The 11,995-nt window shown below is 38.4% G+C and overlaps 1 protein-coding gene across 1 annotated transcript; it reads right to left on the minus strand.

Moving 5' to 3' along the window:
• Positions 1-9,508: 9,508 nt before the first annotated feature.
• On the minus strand, positions 9,509-10,058 carry LOC132229386 (glutaredoxin-2, mitochondrial-like). Its single transcript, XM_059686050.1, has one exon. It carries the CDS (start codon positions 10,051-10,053, stop codon positions 9,583-9,585), a length of 471 nt encoding a protein of 156 aa, XP_059542033.1. The 5' UTR covers positions 10,054-10,058; the 3' UTR covers positions 9,509-9,582.
• Between the last annotated feature and the right edge of the window lie 1,937 nt (positions 10,059-11,995).

Here is an 11,995-nt window from a genome sequence, read left to right on the forward strand (position 1 = left end):
CAAGACAACTTCATCTGCTGGAAGACAGTCCATCCTTGCTGCCTGACACAGTCACTGCAGGGAAGAAACATCTGCACAGCATATGTTTCAAGGGACCTGGCATATATGGCATAGTGTTCTTAATATGTTTTCTCCCCTTCTTAGTGCTATGTGTTTTAACCAGGGTCACCTCTCCGAGAAAGGCTGTTTCCCCAGGTGGGAATTTTTCCCTGGAGTTAGGGATTAACAAGACTAAGGAAAGGAATAAATCAGTAAAACCCCTAACTAAGTGCCAGGCGGGTATACCCGTTAATCCTCAATTAAATTTTTTGAGGCTAGTTTTGTTCCCTAACATATGTCCTATCCTTGAGAATATTCCATGTGCCCTAGAAAAGTATATATAGTCTGGTGTTCTGGGATAAAAAGCTCTGTAAATAACATTAATAACAATTATGTTTATTTGCTCTAATGTGTTATTTAAGGCTGATATTTCCTCATTGATTGATTTTCTGTTTGGATAATCTATCCATTCCTGTCCATTGGCTATGTAGATCTCTCACTATAATTGTATTTTTGTCAGATTCTTGTTTTTGTTCTTTAAGTAGTTGCTTTATATATTTCGGTGCTCTAAGGTTGAGTGCATATATACTAACGTGTTATGTCTTCTTGATGTGTTGTCCCTTTTATCATTATAAAATATCTGTCTTTGTCTCTTGTTACCTTTTTTATCTTTAAATATACTTTGTCTGATATAAGCATGGCTACACCTGCTTTACTCTGGCTAATATACTATACCGCTTCCTTCGAGTTTATGTTTGTCTGATAGCTGAAATATGTCTCCTAAAGGCAGTATATAGTTGGGTTTTGTTTCTTAATCCATCCTGGTATTCTGTGCCTTTTATTTGGTGAGTTCAGTCCATTTACATTTAGGGTGATTATGGATGTATAAGGAGTTCTTACAGCCATTTTATCTCTTATTTTCTGGTAGTTCTATGTCCCCATTGTTACTTTTCCCTTGTGTTTCTGTTATTTTAGTTTGGTGAAATTCTATGATTTCCCCTTCCATTTCCTCTTTTTTATGTTATGTGTCTCAGTTCTAGATTTTTGTTTATGAAAAAAAAAGTTTACATGTACAATAGTCCTTCTTCTTGAATCTTATCTCCATTCACCTGTGTAAGTTCAGTACTCCCCCCTGCCTTTATTTTTTTATCATATACTAGTGGCCCATTGCACGAAGATTTGCTCAATAGGCCTTTCTTCCCCTGGCTGCTGGCAGTGGTTTTCCTCTGGCATCCAGGACCCAGGCCTTTGGTCTGGCTGCAGCAGTGGGGCTTGGCTTCTCCACTCCAGCTGCTCCCAGCCCCTCCTTTTTTATTTCCCAGCTCCTCCAGCAGAGCCCAGGGTGGACTGGAAGCCTGGGTTGCCCCCTGTGACCCAGGCCTCCAGCCACTCCTTGAGTGGAGCCCAGGGTGACTGGAAGCCTGGGTTGTCCCCCGACGACCCAGGCCCCCAGCGATCCAGGACCCCAGCCACTCCTTGAGCTGAATATAGGGCCATCGAGAAGCTTGGCTTTGTCCGTCATCAGGAGCAACCCAAGCCTCCTGCTTGCTCCAGCTCCGTGGCCGCTGCCATCTTAAGTCATCTTCAGTCTTCACTCTGCACCTGCATATGCAAATTAACTGCCATCTTTGTTGGGATAATTTGCATAGTCACTCTCATTGGCTGGTGGGTGGGGTAGAGTGATGGAGTGATGGTTAATTTGCATGTTTCTCTTTTATTAGTGCAGATTATCCCTTTTTATGCTGTGTGTTCATTTCCAAGTTGCAGTAGCTATTGTCTTTTTTAAAAATGATTTTACCTCATTTAACCTTTATATTATACTTTACTGCTTAATACCTTATTCTGAATAAAGTTTGCAATTTCCTGCTGCTGTCTGTTAGTCATTTTACTCATAGTTTTGTATCCTTTTGCCTTTTTATTTGTTAACATGCAAGAACACCTTTTAGCATTTCTTGTAATGCAGGTTTTATGGTAGTAAATTCCCTTGACTTCTGTATGTCTGCAAAAGCCTTTATTTCTTTTTCATATCCAAAGGATAACTTTGCTGGATATATTATTCTTGGCTGGTGATTTCTCTCTTTCAAAAATCTGAATATTTGATTCTTTTCTGTCCTAGTTTGTAGGGTTTCTGCTGAAAATCTGATTATGATATAATGAGGTTTTCTTTATAGGTTGCCATCTTCTTTTCCCTGCCTGCCTTGAGAATTCTTTCTTTGTCATTTATTTTTTTACCTTTAATATAATGTTTTGGAGAAGGCCTTTTTGGATCAAGATAATTTGGTGTTCTCTTAGCTTCTTGGATTCAAGATATCAGTTCTTTCCACAGGTTTGGAGAATTCCCAGTGATTATTTGTTTAAATAGTCTTTTTGCTCCCTTTCCCCTCTCTTCTACTCTGGCATAGCCACTACTCTAATATTGCTCTTTATAATAGTCAGGTAGTTCTTATAGATTTCTTCATTTTATTTATTTTCTTTTGATTATTTTCTTTTAGAACTGAGTCATTTCTAGGTTTCTGTCTTCAAAATCATTAATTTTTTGTCCATCTGGTCTGCTCTATTTTCTAATTTATTCTTAGATACCCTCATTTATTCTTCATTTTATATATTGAGTTGTTCGGCTCCAGAATTTTTGTTTGGTTCTTTTGTATAGTTTCAGCCTCTTTGGTGAAGTATCCCTTTTGTTTATTGATTTTATTTCTGAGCTTATTAAATTGCTTTCTGGTGTTTCTTGTACCTTGTTGAATTTTTTCAGAACTGTGATCTTGAATTCTCTGTCATTTAAATCACAGTTTTCCATGTCTTTATTTTCTGGAGATTGTTTTGTTTTATTTCTGAACCCCCCTGTCACCTTGGTTATTCATTGTGTTTGAAAGATTATTTCTCTGCCTGGGTATTTGTGGGAATTAAATGTTATTATTATTATTATTATTATTATTATTATTATTATTATTTGCAGTATTTGAATCTTCACTGTTTAGTAGATTGATAATAGAGGACTTTGGTTTTCCAGTAGGTGGTGCTGAAGCTCAAGTTTTTTTTTGTTTTTGTTTTTGTTTTTATTGTTTAAAGTATTACACATAGTAGTACATACATCTCCTTCCCCCTCCCCATTAACCTTCCCCCAGCCTCCCCTAACCTCTGTTGCATGCCCTCATCGCACCCCCACAGTGTCTTGTGTCCATTGGTTGTGCTTATGTGCATGCATACAAGTCCTTTGGTTTATCTCTTTCCCCCCTCCCCAACACTCCCCAGCCTCCCCGCTGTAATTTGACAGTCTGTTTGATGCTTTACTACCTCTGTGTCTATCTTTTTGTTCATCAGGTTATAATGTTCTTTATTTTCCATAAATGAGTCAGATCATGTGGTATTTTTATTTCATTTCCTGGATTATTTCACTTAGCATAATGCTCGCTGGTTCCATCCATGCTGCTGCAAATGGTAATAATTCCTTCTTTTTTATATCAGCGTAGTATTCCATTGCGTAGATGTACCATAGTTTTCTAATCCACTCATCTGCTGATGGGCACTCAGGTTGTTTCCAAATCTTAGCTATGGTGAATTGTGCTGCTATGAACATAGGAGTGCATATATCCTTTGTGATTGGTGTATCTAGTTTCTTGGGATATTTTCCTAGAAGTGGGATTACTGGGTCAAATGGGAGTTCCATTTTTAGTTTTTTTGAGGAAACTCCATACTATTCTCCACAGTGGCTGCACCAGTCTGCATTCCCACCAGCAGTGCACGAGGATTCCTTTTTCTCCGCAGCCTCACCAGCACTTGTCGTTTGTTGATTTGTTGATGATTGCCATTCTGACAGGTGTGAGATGGTACTGCAATGTCGTTTTGATTTGCATCTCTCATATAATTAATGACTTTGAGCATGTCTTCATATGTCTCTTGGCCTTACTTCTGTCTTCTTTTGAAAAGTATCTATTTAGGTCCATTGCCCATTTTTTTATTGGATCATTTATCTTCCTTTTATTATGTTGTATGAGTTCCCTGTAAATGTTGGAGATTAAACCTTTATCGGTGATAACATTTGCAAATATGTTCTCCTATACAGTGTGCTTTCTTGTTGTTTTGTTGATGGTTTCTTTTGCTGTGCAAAGCTTTTTATTTTGATGTAGTCCTATTTGTTTATTTTCTCTTTAGTTTCCAATGCCCTAGGAGCAGTATCGGTGAAGAAACTGCTTCAGCATATGTCTGAGATTTCGCTGCCTGTGTATTCCTCTAGTATTTTTATGGTATCCTGTCTTATGTTTAAGTCCTTTATCCATCTTGAGTTTATTTTTGTGTATGGTGTAAGTTGGTGGTCTAGTTTCATTTTTTTGCATGTATCTGTCCAATTTTCCCAACACCATTTATTGAAGAGACTGCCTTGACTCCATTGTATGATCTTGCCTCCGTTGTCACATATTAATTGAGCATAGTGGTTTGGGTCAATATCTAGGTTCTCTATTCTATTCCATTGGTCTATATGTCTGTTCTTGTGCCAGTACCAGGCTGTTTTGAGAACAGTGGCTTTGTAATACAGCTTGAAATCTGGTATTGAGATCCCACCTACATTGTTCTTTCTCAGGATTGTTGTGGTTATTCGGGGTCTTTTTTTATTCCAGATGAATTTTTGGAGAGTTCTTTCTAGGTCTGTGAAATATGCCATTGGTATTTTAATGGGGAGTACATTGAATCTATAGATTGCTTTGGGTAATATAGACATTTTAATGATGTTGATTCTACCAATCCAAGAACATGGTATGTTCTTCCATCTGTTATTTCACTGTCCTATAGTTTTTCGTGTATAGATCCTTTACTTCCTTAGTTAAGTTTATTCCTAGGTATCTTAAATTTTTTGGTGTGATGGTAAATGGGATTGCTTTTTTAGTCTCTCTTTCTGTAAGTTCACTATTGGTATATAGAAATGCCATAGATTTCTTGCCATGAATTTTGTATCCTGCTACATTGCTGAATTCATTTATTACATCTAATAGTTTTTCATGGAGTCTTTAGGGTTTTTTTATGTACAATATCATGTCATCTGTGAATAAGGACAGTTTTACTTCATCCTTTCCAATTTAGATGCTTTTTATTACTTCTTTTTGTCTAATCGCAATGGCTAATACTTCCAGTACTATGTCGAACAGGAGTGGTGAGAGTGGGCATCCCTGTCTTGTTCCTGTTCTTAGGGGAAATGGTTTTAGTTTTTGCCCATTGAGTATGATGCTGGCTGTGGGTTTGTCATATATGGCTTTTATTATGTTGAGGTATAATCCTTCTATTCCCACCTTGCTGAAAGTTTTTATCAAAAATGGGTGTTGGATTTTGTCAAATGCTTTTTCTGCATCAATTGATATGACTATGTGTTTTTTTTCTCTCAATTTGTTTATGTGATGTATCATGTTTATTAATTTGTGGACATTGTACCATGCTTGCATCCCTGGAATACATCCTACTTGGTCATGGTGTATGATCTTTCTGATGTACTGCTTGATCCGATTTGCTAGAATTTTGTTGAGGATTTTGGCATCTATGTTCATGAGGTATATTGGCCTGTAATTCTCTTTCATTGTGTTGTCTTTATCTGGTTTTGGTATTAAGGTTATGCTGGCTTCATAGAATGTGCTTGGAAGTGTTCCTTCCTCTTGAATTTTTTGGAATAGTCTGAGGAGGATAGGTTTTAGTTCTTCCTTGAATGTTTGGTAAAACTCCCCTGTGAAGCCGTCTGGCCATGGGCTTTTGTTTGCTGGAAGCTTTTTGATTACTGCTTCAATTTCTTCCATAGTTATTGGCCTATTGAGATTTTTAGATTCTTCCTGATTGAGTTTTGGAAGCTTGTGTTTTTCTAGGAATATGTCCATTTCCTTCAGGTTGTCTAGTTTGTTGGAATAGAGTTGTTCATAGTATTTTTTAACAATCCTTTGTATTTCTGTGGGGTATGTTGTTATTTCTCCTCTTTCATTTCTGATTTTGTTTATTTTGGGTCCTCTCTTTTTTCTCTTGGTGAGCCTGCCTAGAGGTTCATCAATCTTGTTTATCCTTTTAAAGAACCAGCTCTTGGTTTCATTGATCTTTTGTATTGATTTCTTGGTCTCTATGTCATTTATCTCTGTTCTGATTTTTATTATTTCCTTCCTCTGCTTACACTGGGCTTTTCTTGTTGCACTGTTTCTAACTCTGAGTTGTAGGGATAGGTAATTTATTACCATTGTTTCTTGTTTTTTGCAGTAGGCTTGTAGAGCTATGAACTTCCCTCTCAAGACTGCTTTCGCTCTGTGCCATAGATTTTGGATTGTTGTGTTTTCGTTGTCGTTTGTTTCCATAATGTTTTTTTATTTCTTCTTTGATCTCTCTGGTAACCCCAGTCATTGTTTAATAGTATGCTATTTAGTCTCCATGTGTTTGATTTTTTGGATTGTTTTTATTGTAGTTGATTTCCAGTTTTATGCCATTGTGATCTAAGAAGATGCTTGATATGATTTCTATTTTTTTGAATTTGAAGAGACTTTGCCTGTGACCCAATATATGGTCTATCCTTGAAAATGACCCATGTGCACTTGAGAAGAATGTATATTCGGTGGCTTTGGGTTGAAATGTTCTGAAGATGTCAATTAATTCCATCTGATCTAGTGAGTCACTTAGGATTGATGTTTCTTTGCTGATTTTTTGTTTAGAGAATTTGTCCAATGGTTGATAGTGGGGTATTAAAGTCCCCTACTATGATTGTATTGCTATCAATCTCTCCCTTGATATCCTCCAAAAGTTTTTTTTTTTTTTATGTATTTGGGTGCTCCTATTTTAGGTGCGTATATGTTTACCAGAGTTATTTCTTCTTGTTGGATTGCTCCCTTTAGTATTATGAAGTGGCCTTCCTTATCTCTTTTAATGTCCTTCACTTTGAGATCTAATTTGTCAGATATAACTATTGCTACCCCAGCTTTTGTTTCATTTCTATTTGCCTGAAAAACCTTTTTGTGTTCCTTCAACATCAGTCTGTGTGTGTCTTTTTTTCTGAGGTGGGTTTCCTGTAGACAGCAGATATATGGGTCATGTTTTCTTATCCACTCAGTTACCCTATGTCTTTTGATTGGGGCATTTAATCCATTTACATTTAAAGTTATTATTGATAGATACTTGTTTGTCGCCATTTTTATTCTTTACCCCTCTGTTCCTTCTTCGTTTCCTATTTTTTCTTTTTACACCTGACCCTTTAGCATTTCTTGCATTGCTGGTTTGATGGTAATAAACTCCCTTAGTCCTTTTTTGTCTGTGAAGCTCCTGATTTTACCCTCAATTTTGATTGATAGCCTTGCTGGGTACAGTATTCTTGGATTCAGACCCTTCCTTTGTATGACTTTGTATATTTCATTCCATTCTCTTCTTGCCTGATGTGTTTCTGTTGAGAAATCAGTCACTAGTCTGATGGGGGATCCTTTGTAGGTATCTTTCTGTCTCTCTCTGGCCACTTTTAAGATTCTTACTTTATCGTTGGTGTTTGCCAATCTTACTAATAATAGACAAACATGTAAATTGACCATACCTTCACTATGCTAACCAGCCAATCAGGAGAGTATGCATATTAACCTAACAAAGATGGTGGTCAATTTGCATATGTAGGCTCCAAGCGGCAGAGTGAAGCCTGACAGCCTGGGGGCCAGAGACAGGTTGCTTGCCTCCATTTCGTTTACTTCCTTTTCTGGTGATGCCTGCTTTTCTTTCATATGCGGGCTGTTTCCTTGTCTCCCTGTGATCTCTCTTCTCCAGGTGTCTGGTTATGTAGTTCTCTCTCTCCTTATCCCAGGTGAAATCTGACCTTTCTGTGATGGGGTGCAGAGCTCCTTAGAATCCACATGCTCGCACCGCTTGGGGACTGGTGTTCCTGGGTCCGCAGCTGTTTGCTTGGTGCCGTTGTTGTAGATTCATGGGATTTTCAGGCTTCCGACAGCATCCACTCTCCCCAACTATCTTGCAGTCTGCCATCCCGTCGGCAGCCATCTTCCTTCTCTGAAGTTCAAGTTTTTATTTCCTCTTACCTGCACTACTGGGGTTTTGGGGATCTCTGTGGGGCAGTGTTGTCTTGGCCTTGGAAAATGCCAGGTATTCCCTGAGGAGGTGGGCGACCCCTTAATCACCTGGTTATCTTGGTCTTGGCTATAGGTCTCCTGGACTGTGTATTCATGGCACTGCCCTTCTGGCCAGAATCTGCCAGCAGAGCTGCTCTGAATGTTGACCCAGTTGCTTCTACCAGGCTCTGCTACACAGACAGGTGAGAGAAGCAGGCTTGCACATCTACAGCTCTGTTATTTCTAGTGGGTTTAGCTCCATTGAGTACCGACCACTTAGGCTAGAAAGTTGTTTTCTGACTTTTCACAATTTTCTGAGTGTGGCTTTTACTGCTGAGCAGACCACAAAAGAATGGAAGGGGGGCAGGTTCCCTCATTTGAAAATTTTTTTGTGTGGTGATGGTAGTTTGTGACATGCTGTCACCCTGTGCATCACTTCTCTGCCCCTTACCCTGGGCTCAGCCTCAATGTATGCTTGCCACCCAGGCCCCATTCCAGTTTCTGACCCTCCTATTTTCCCAGTGGGGGTTGCACCCTGACCTTTCACTGCTATCACATTTGCTATAGTGAGCACCATACTGGGATTCCCATCCCTGTCCTTTCCCCCATCCCATCTCCCTTGTTCACTTTGATATGCCCACCTTCAGATGTCTCAATGCACAGATCTCTCAGACATATGTCTGTGTTGAGCAGGGAATGCACTGTTGAGTTATAGCTGTCCAATTTGTAACTTTAAAGGGAGCGATATGAAGGTCCTCTCACACTGCCATGATGCTGATGTCACTCTGGGTTTATGTAAAACATAAAACAGACTTCTTTATCATGATATTATTTTTTTAAGTCCTATGGGATTTTTTTTCCTAGTGCTTTCTTGTTTCAATTTATTTTTCATATTTAAATCTTTAATTTGCCTGGACATTATTTTGGTATGACATGTAAGATAGAAATCCAACTTTATTGTTTTAACAAATTATTGTCTAGTTGTTTGCTAGTGAATAATTCATCTTTTCTCCACTGATCTGAAATACTATATTCCTGTAATTATTTTGGCCTGTTTTTGGGTAATCTATTCTGCTTTTCTAATCTCTATATTCATAATCCATATTATAACTACATAATAGTTTTGATGTCAAGTAGTGCTTAGTTCTCATTGATAAAATTCTTGGCTATGTTTGTTTTTTTACAATAATTTAAAAAATTAATTTATTTAGTACAAACTATCATCTTGGTATTTATTGGGTCATGTTAAATGGATATTTGGATTTAGGGGAAAATATATTTTTTTGTTCAAGTCTCTATTTTTATCTGTCAGTGACATTCCAGTCTTAGAAATTTCTTATTTATTATATTTCTGGTATTTTTTATTACTTTCACAAATGGTAACTTTTATTTCATTATGGGGTTTTTTTTTTTTGAGGTTTCCACAGTGATTTATTGGTCATTATTTTAAAGTTTTCATGAGGATTGTTCACATAGTTAGACAGCCTCAAACACTGTCACCAAAATGCTTCTTGCTTTTTTTCAAATAACACTGATGAGCCAGTGGAAGCAGTTTCCCTTCCTGGTGGAGCCTGTGGGTGTCGGTGGCACCTCCAATAAAAGTCCCATTGACAAGTATCCTTGGCATGGTTCTCTCGCTAGTTGTCTTGGAAAGCGCGTCTTGAAACTGGTTTCCATATTCAAGCAGGTCCAGTTCCACCGCTTTGTAGTTTATGCTCATGTTGTGAAAAAGCTTCTTTGCCATGTTGCAGTAGGAACAAGATGTTTTTGAGTAAATCACCACACAGTTGTCAGAAATGGTTTCCTGGATCTGATTCATGGGAGCAGCTGCCGGCTTCCCCCAAGTCCACGATGTGCTGTTGCCCATCCTCGAGGCCGCCCTGCCGAGCCGACCAGCCAAGCCACTCCCGCTCCAGGCGAGCAGCGTCCCCGCAAGGACCGCGCAGTGCCATATCATGGTCAGAGAGCCTCATCATGTTTTTTAAAATGTACTTATTATAGAAATTTCTACTCAGCCATTTTTAGCTATTATTTGTAATAACTTTAGATCAGCTGTTAGATTTCTTAGTAAAATAACAATATCATCTGCAAATAATAATTATTTTATTTTTAATTTTCTAATTTTAATTTCTTTTTTATTCTCTAATTGAATTTCTAGTATCTGTAGAACAATTCTAAATAAAAGTGATGATAAAGGACATCTTTCTTTTTTTGTTTCTGAATTTTTTAAAAATGTTATTACCAAAGAATTCATCTCCTCATCAATTGTTGCTTTTAAATACAAGGATGGATTTTGGTTATTTGATTTTATAAAACTTTAGTTATCTATGGAGATCATATACTTTTTTTTATTTTGACATTTTTATATGGTAAATAATATTAATAGATTTCCTAATATTGAACCATCCTTGAATTCTTGAGATAAGCCCACTTGTCTGTGACATATTATTATTTCAATATTTTCCTGGACTCTGTGGACTAATTGAGAAGTAAAGGTTAATCTGTCCAAGACTGATCTATGGAAATCTGGTCTTCAAGAGCTACTCTTTCAAGCTACATGGAAAGTAGTAATAGTCCAGTTTTTATGGCATCAATGCTTGTCAACTGCAAGGTCTAGATCAAGCTCCTGATTAGACTAAGATAGGAGCTGCTATTTTCCCTAAACTGAATGCTGATATTATTACAAGACTAGAGGCCCAGTGCAAGAATTTGTGCATGGTGGGGTCCCCTGGGGTGGCCTGTGGAGATCGGGCTGAAACTGATAGTCCCACACTGCTTGCCACTCCTGCCTACTGGTCTGTCGGTGCCTGGCCCATTCTCCAGAGATTGGAAGAGATTGGACCTGCAGGACTACTGAGGGAGTGAGTGGCTGCCGCCAGGCTGGTGGGCTCCTGGGACGGGTCAATCAGCTGAGTGGCACTCCCACTATGGGAGCACACTGACCATCAGGGGGCAGCTCCTGCATTGAGTATCTGCCCCCTGGTGGTCAGTGCTCATCATAGCGACCAGTCAACTAGTCGACTGGTCATTCGATCGCTTAGGCTTTTATATATTTGGATAGCAAGAAACTAGGAAAAATTTCAAGGCAGTAGGAGTAGGAAAACTGAGATAATAAAATTAAACAAAGCCAAAGAGTTTGCCAGTCTACAGCCAGCTTGTAAATAGCAAGCCCTTATCTTCCCCCAGTCAAGGACATTTGAGAGCAAATGGCTAATGTCTCTCCTAATAATGTAAGAGAAGATGGGGATGGGGAAGGATGAGTTCAGTCTTATCTTATCCCATCCCCTAAAAGAAAAGCCAGCAGTCTCAGGGTTTGACAAGATAAAATTTCCAAGTGCTTCTCACAAATTCTGAGAAAGCCATAACAAGGTAAAAGGGGGACCTTGAAAATTAATCTGTATCAAGATGTCTGGCAGAGGAATTTTAAGATTTAAAGACATAAAAGTATATAAGGTAGAAATTTCCCACCCCACTGGCTCTTGGGAATGCTGAGAGCCCATCTGAGTTTTATGCTGGGTGATATATTTGCTTTCCTTACTCCTTTAATAAATTTGCATGTTTTGCTTTCTTAATAAATTACTTTCTTACTAAATTCACTTTAACACAATACAGTTATCTGGAGTCACTCATTTAAATTCATTCCCATGAAAAGACAAGAACTGAGGAGGGGACAACTCTCTCCCTCTGACTCAGGGGGCTGACAATAACAGCTCTCTGGTGTTTTGATAGGTGACTGGAACAATATGACAAATCCTGCTGTTACCTTGCTCCTTCATATAGCTCTAGCTGCAAGGTTTGATTTCCAATTTCTTTCTCAACAGAAGAGATTCTGATGTTTTCCCTCCTAGTCCATGAACCTTGGGCTGGCAGAATAGAACTGAAGCCAAGTTTCCATTACA

The sequence above is a fragment of the Myotis daubentonii genome, chromosome 3 (assembly GCF_963259705.1).
Source record: "Myotis daubentonii chromosome 3, mMyoDau2.1, whole genome shotgun sequence".
Taxonomy (NCBI): Eukaryota; Metazoa; Chordata; class Mammalia; order Chiroptera; family Vespertilionidae; genus Myotis; species Myotis daubentonii.

Bases quoted from the DNA above. Each gene is read 5' to 3' on its own strand.
- LOC132229386 (XM_059686050.1), bottom strand. From the start codon at position 10,053: ATGATATGGCACTGCGCGGTCCTTGCGGGGACGCTGCTCGCCTGGAGC.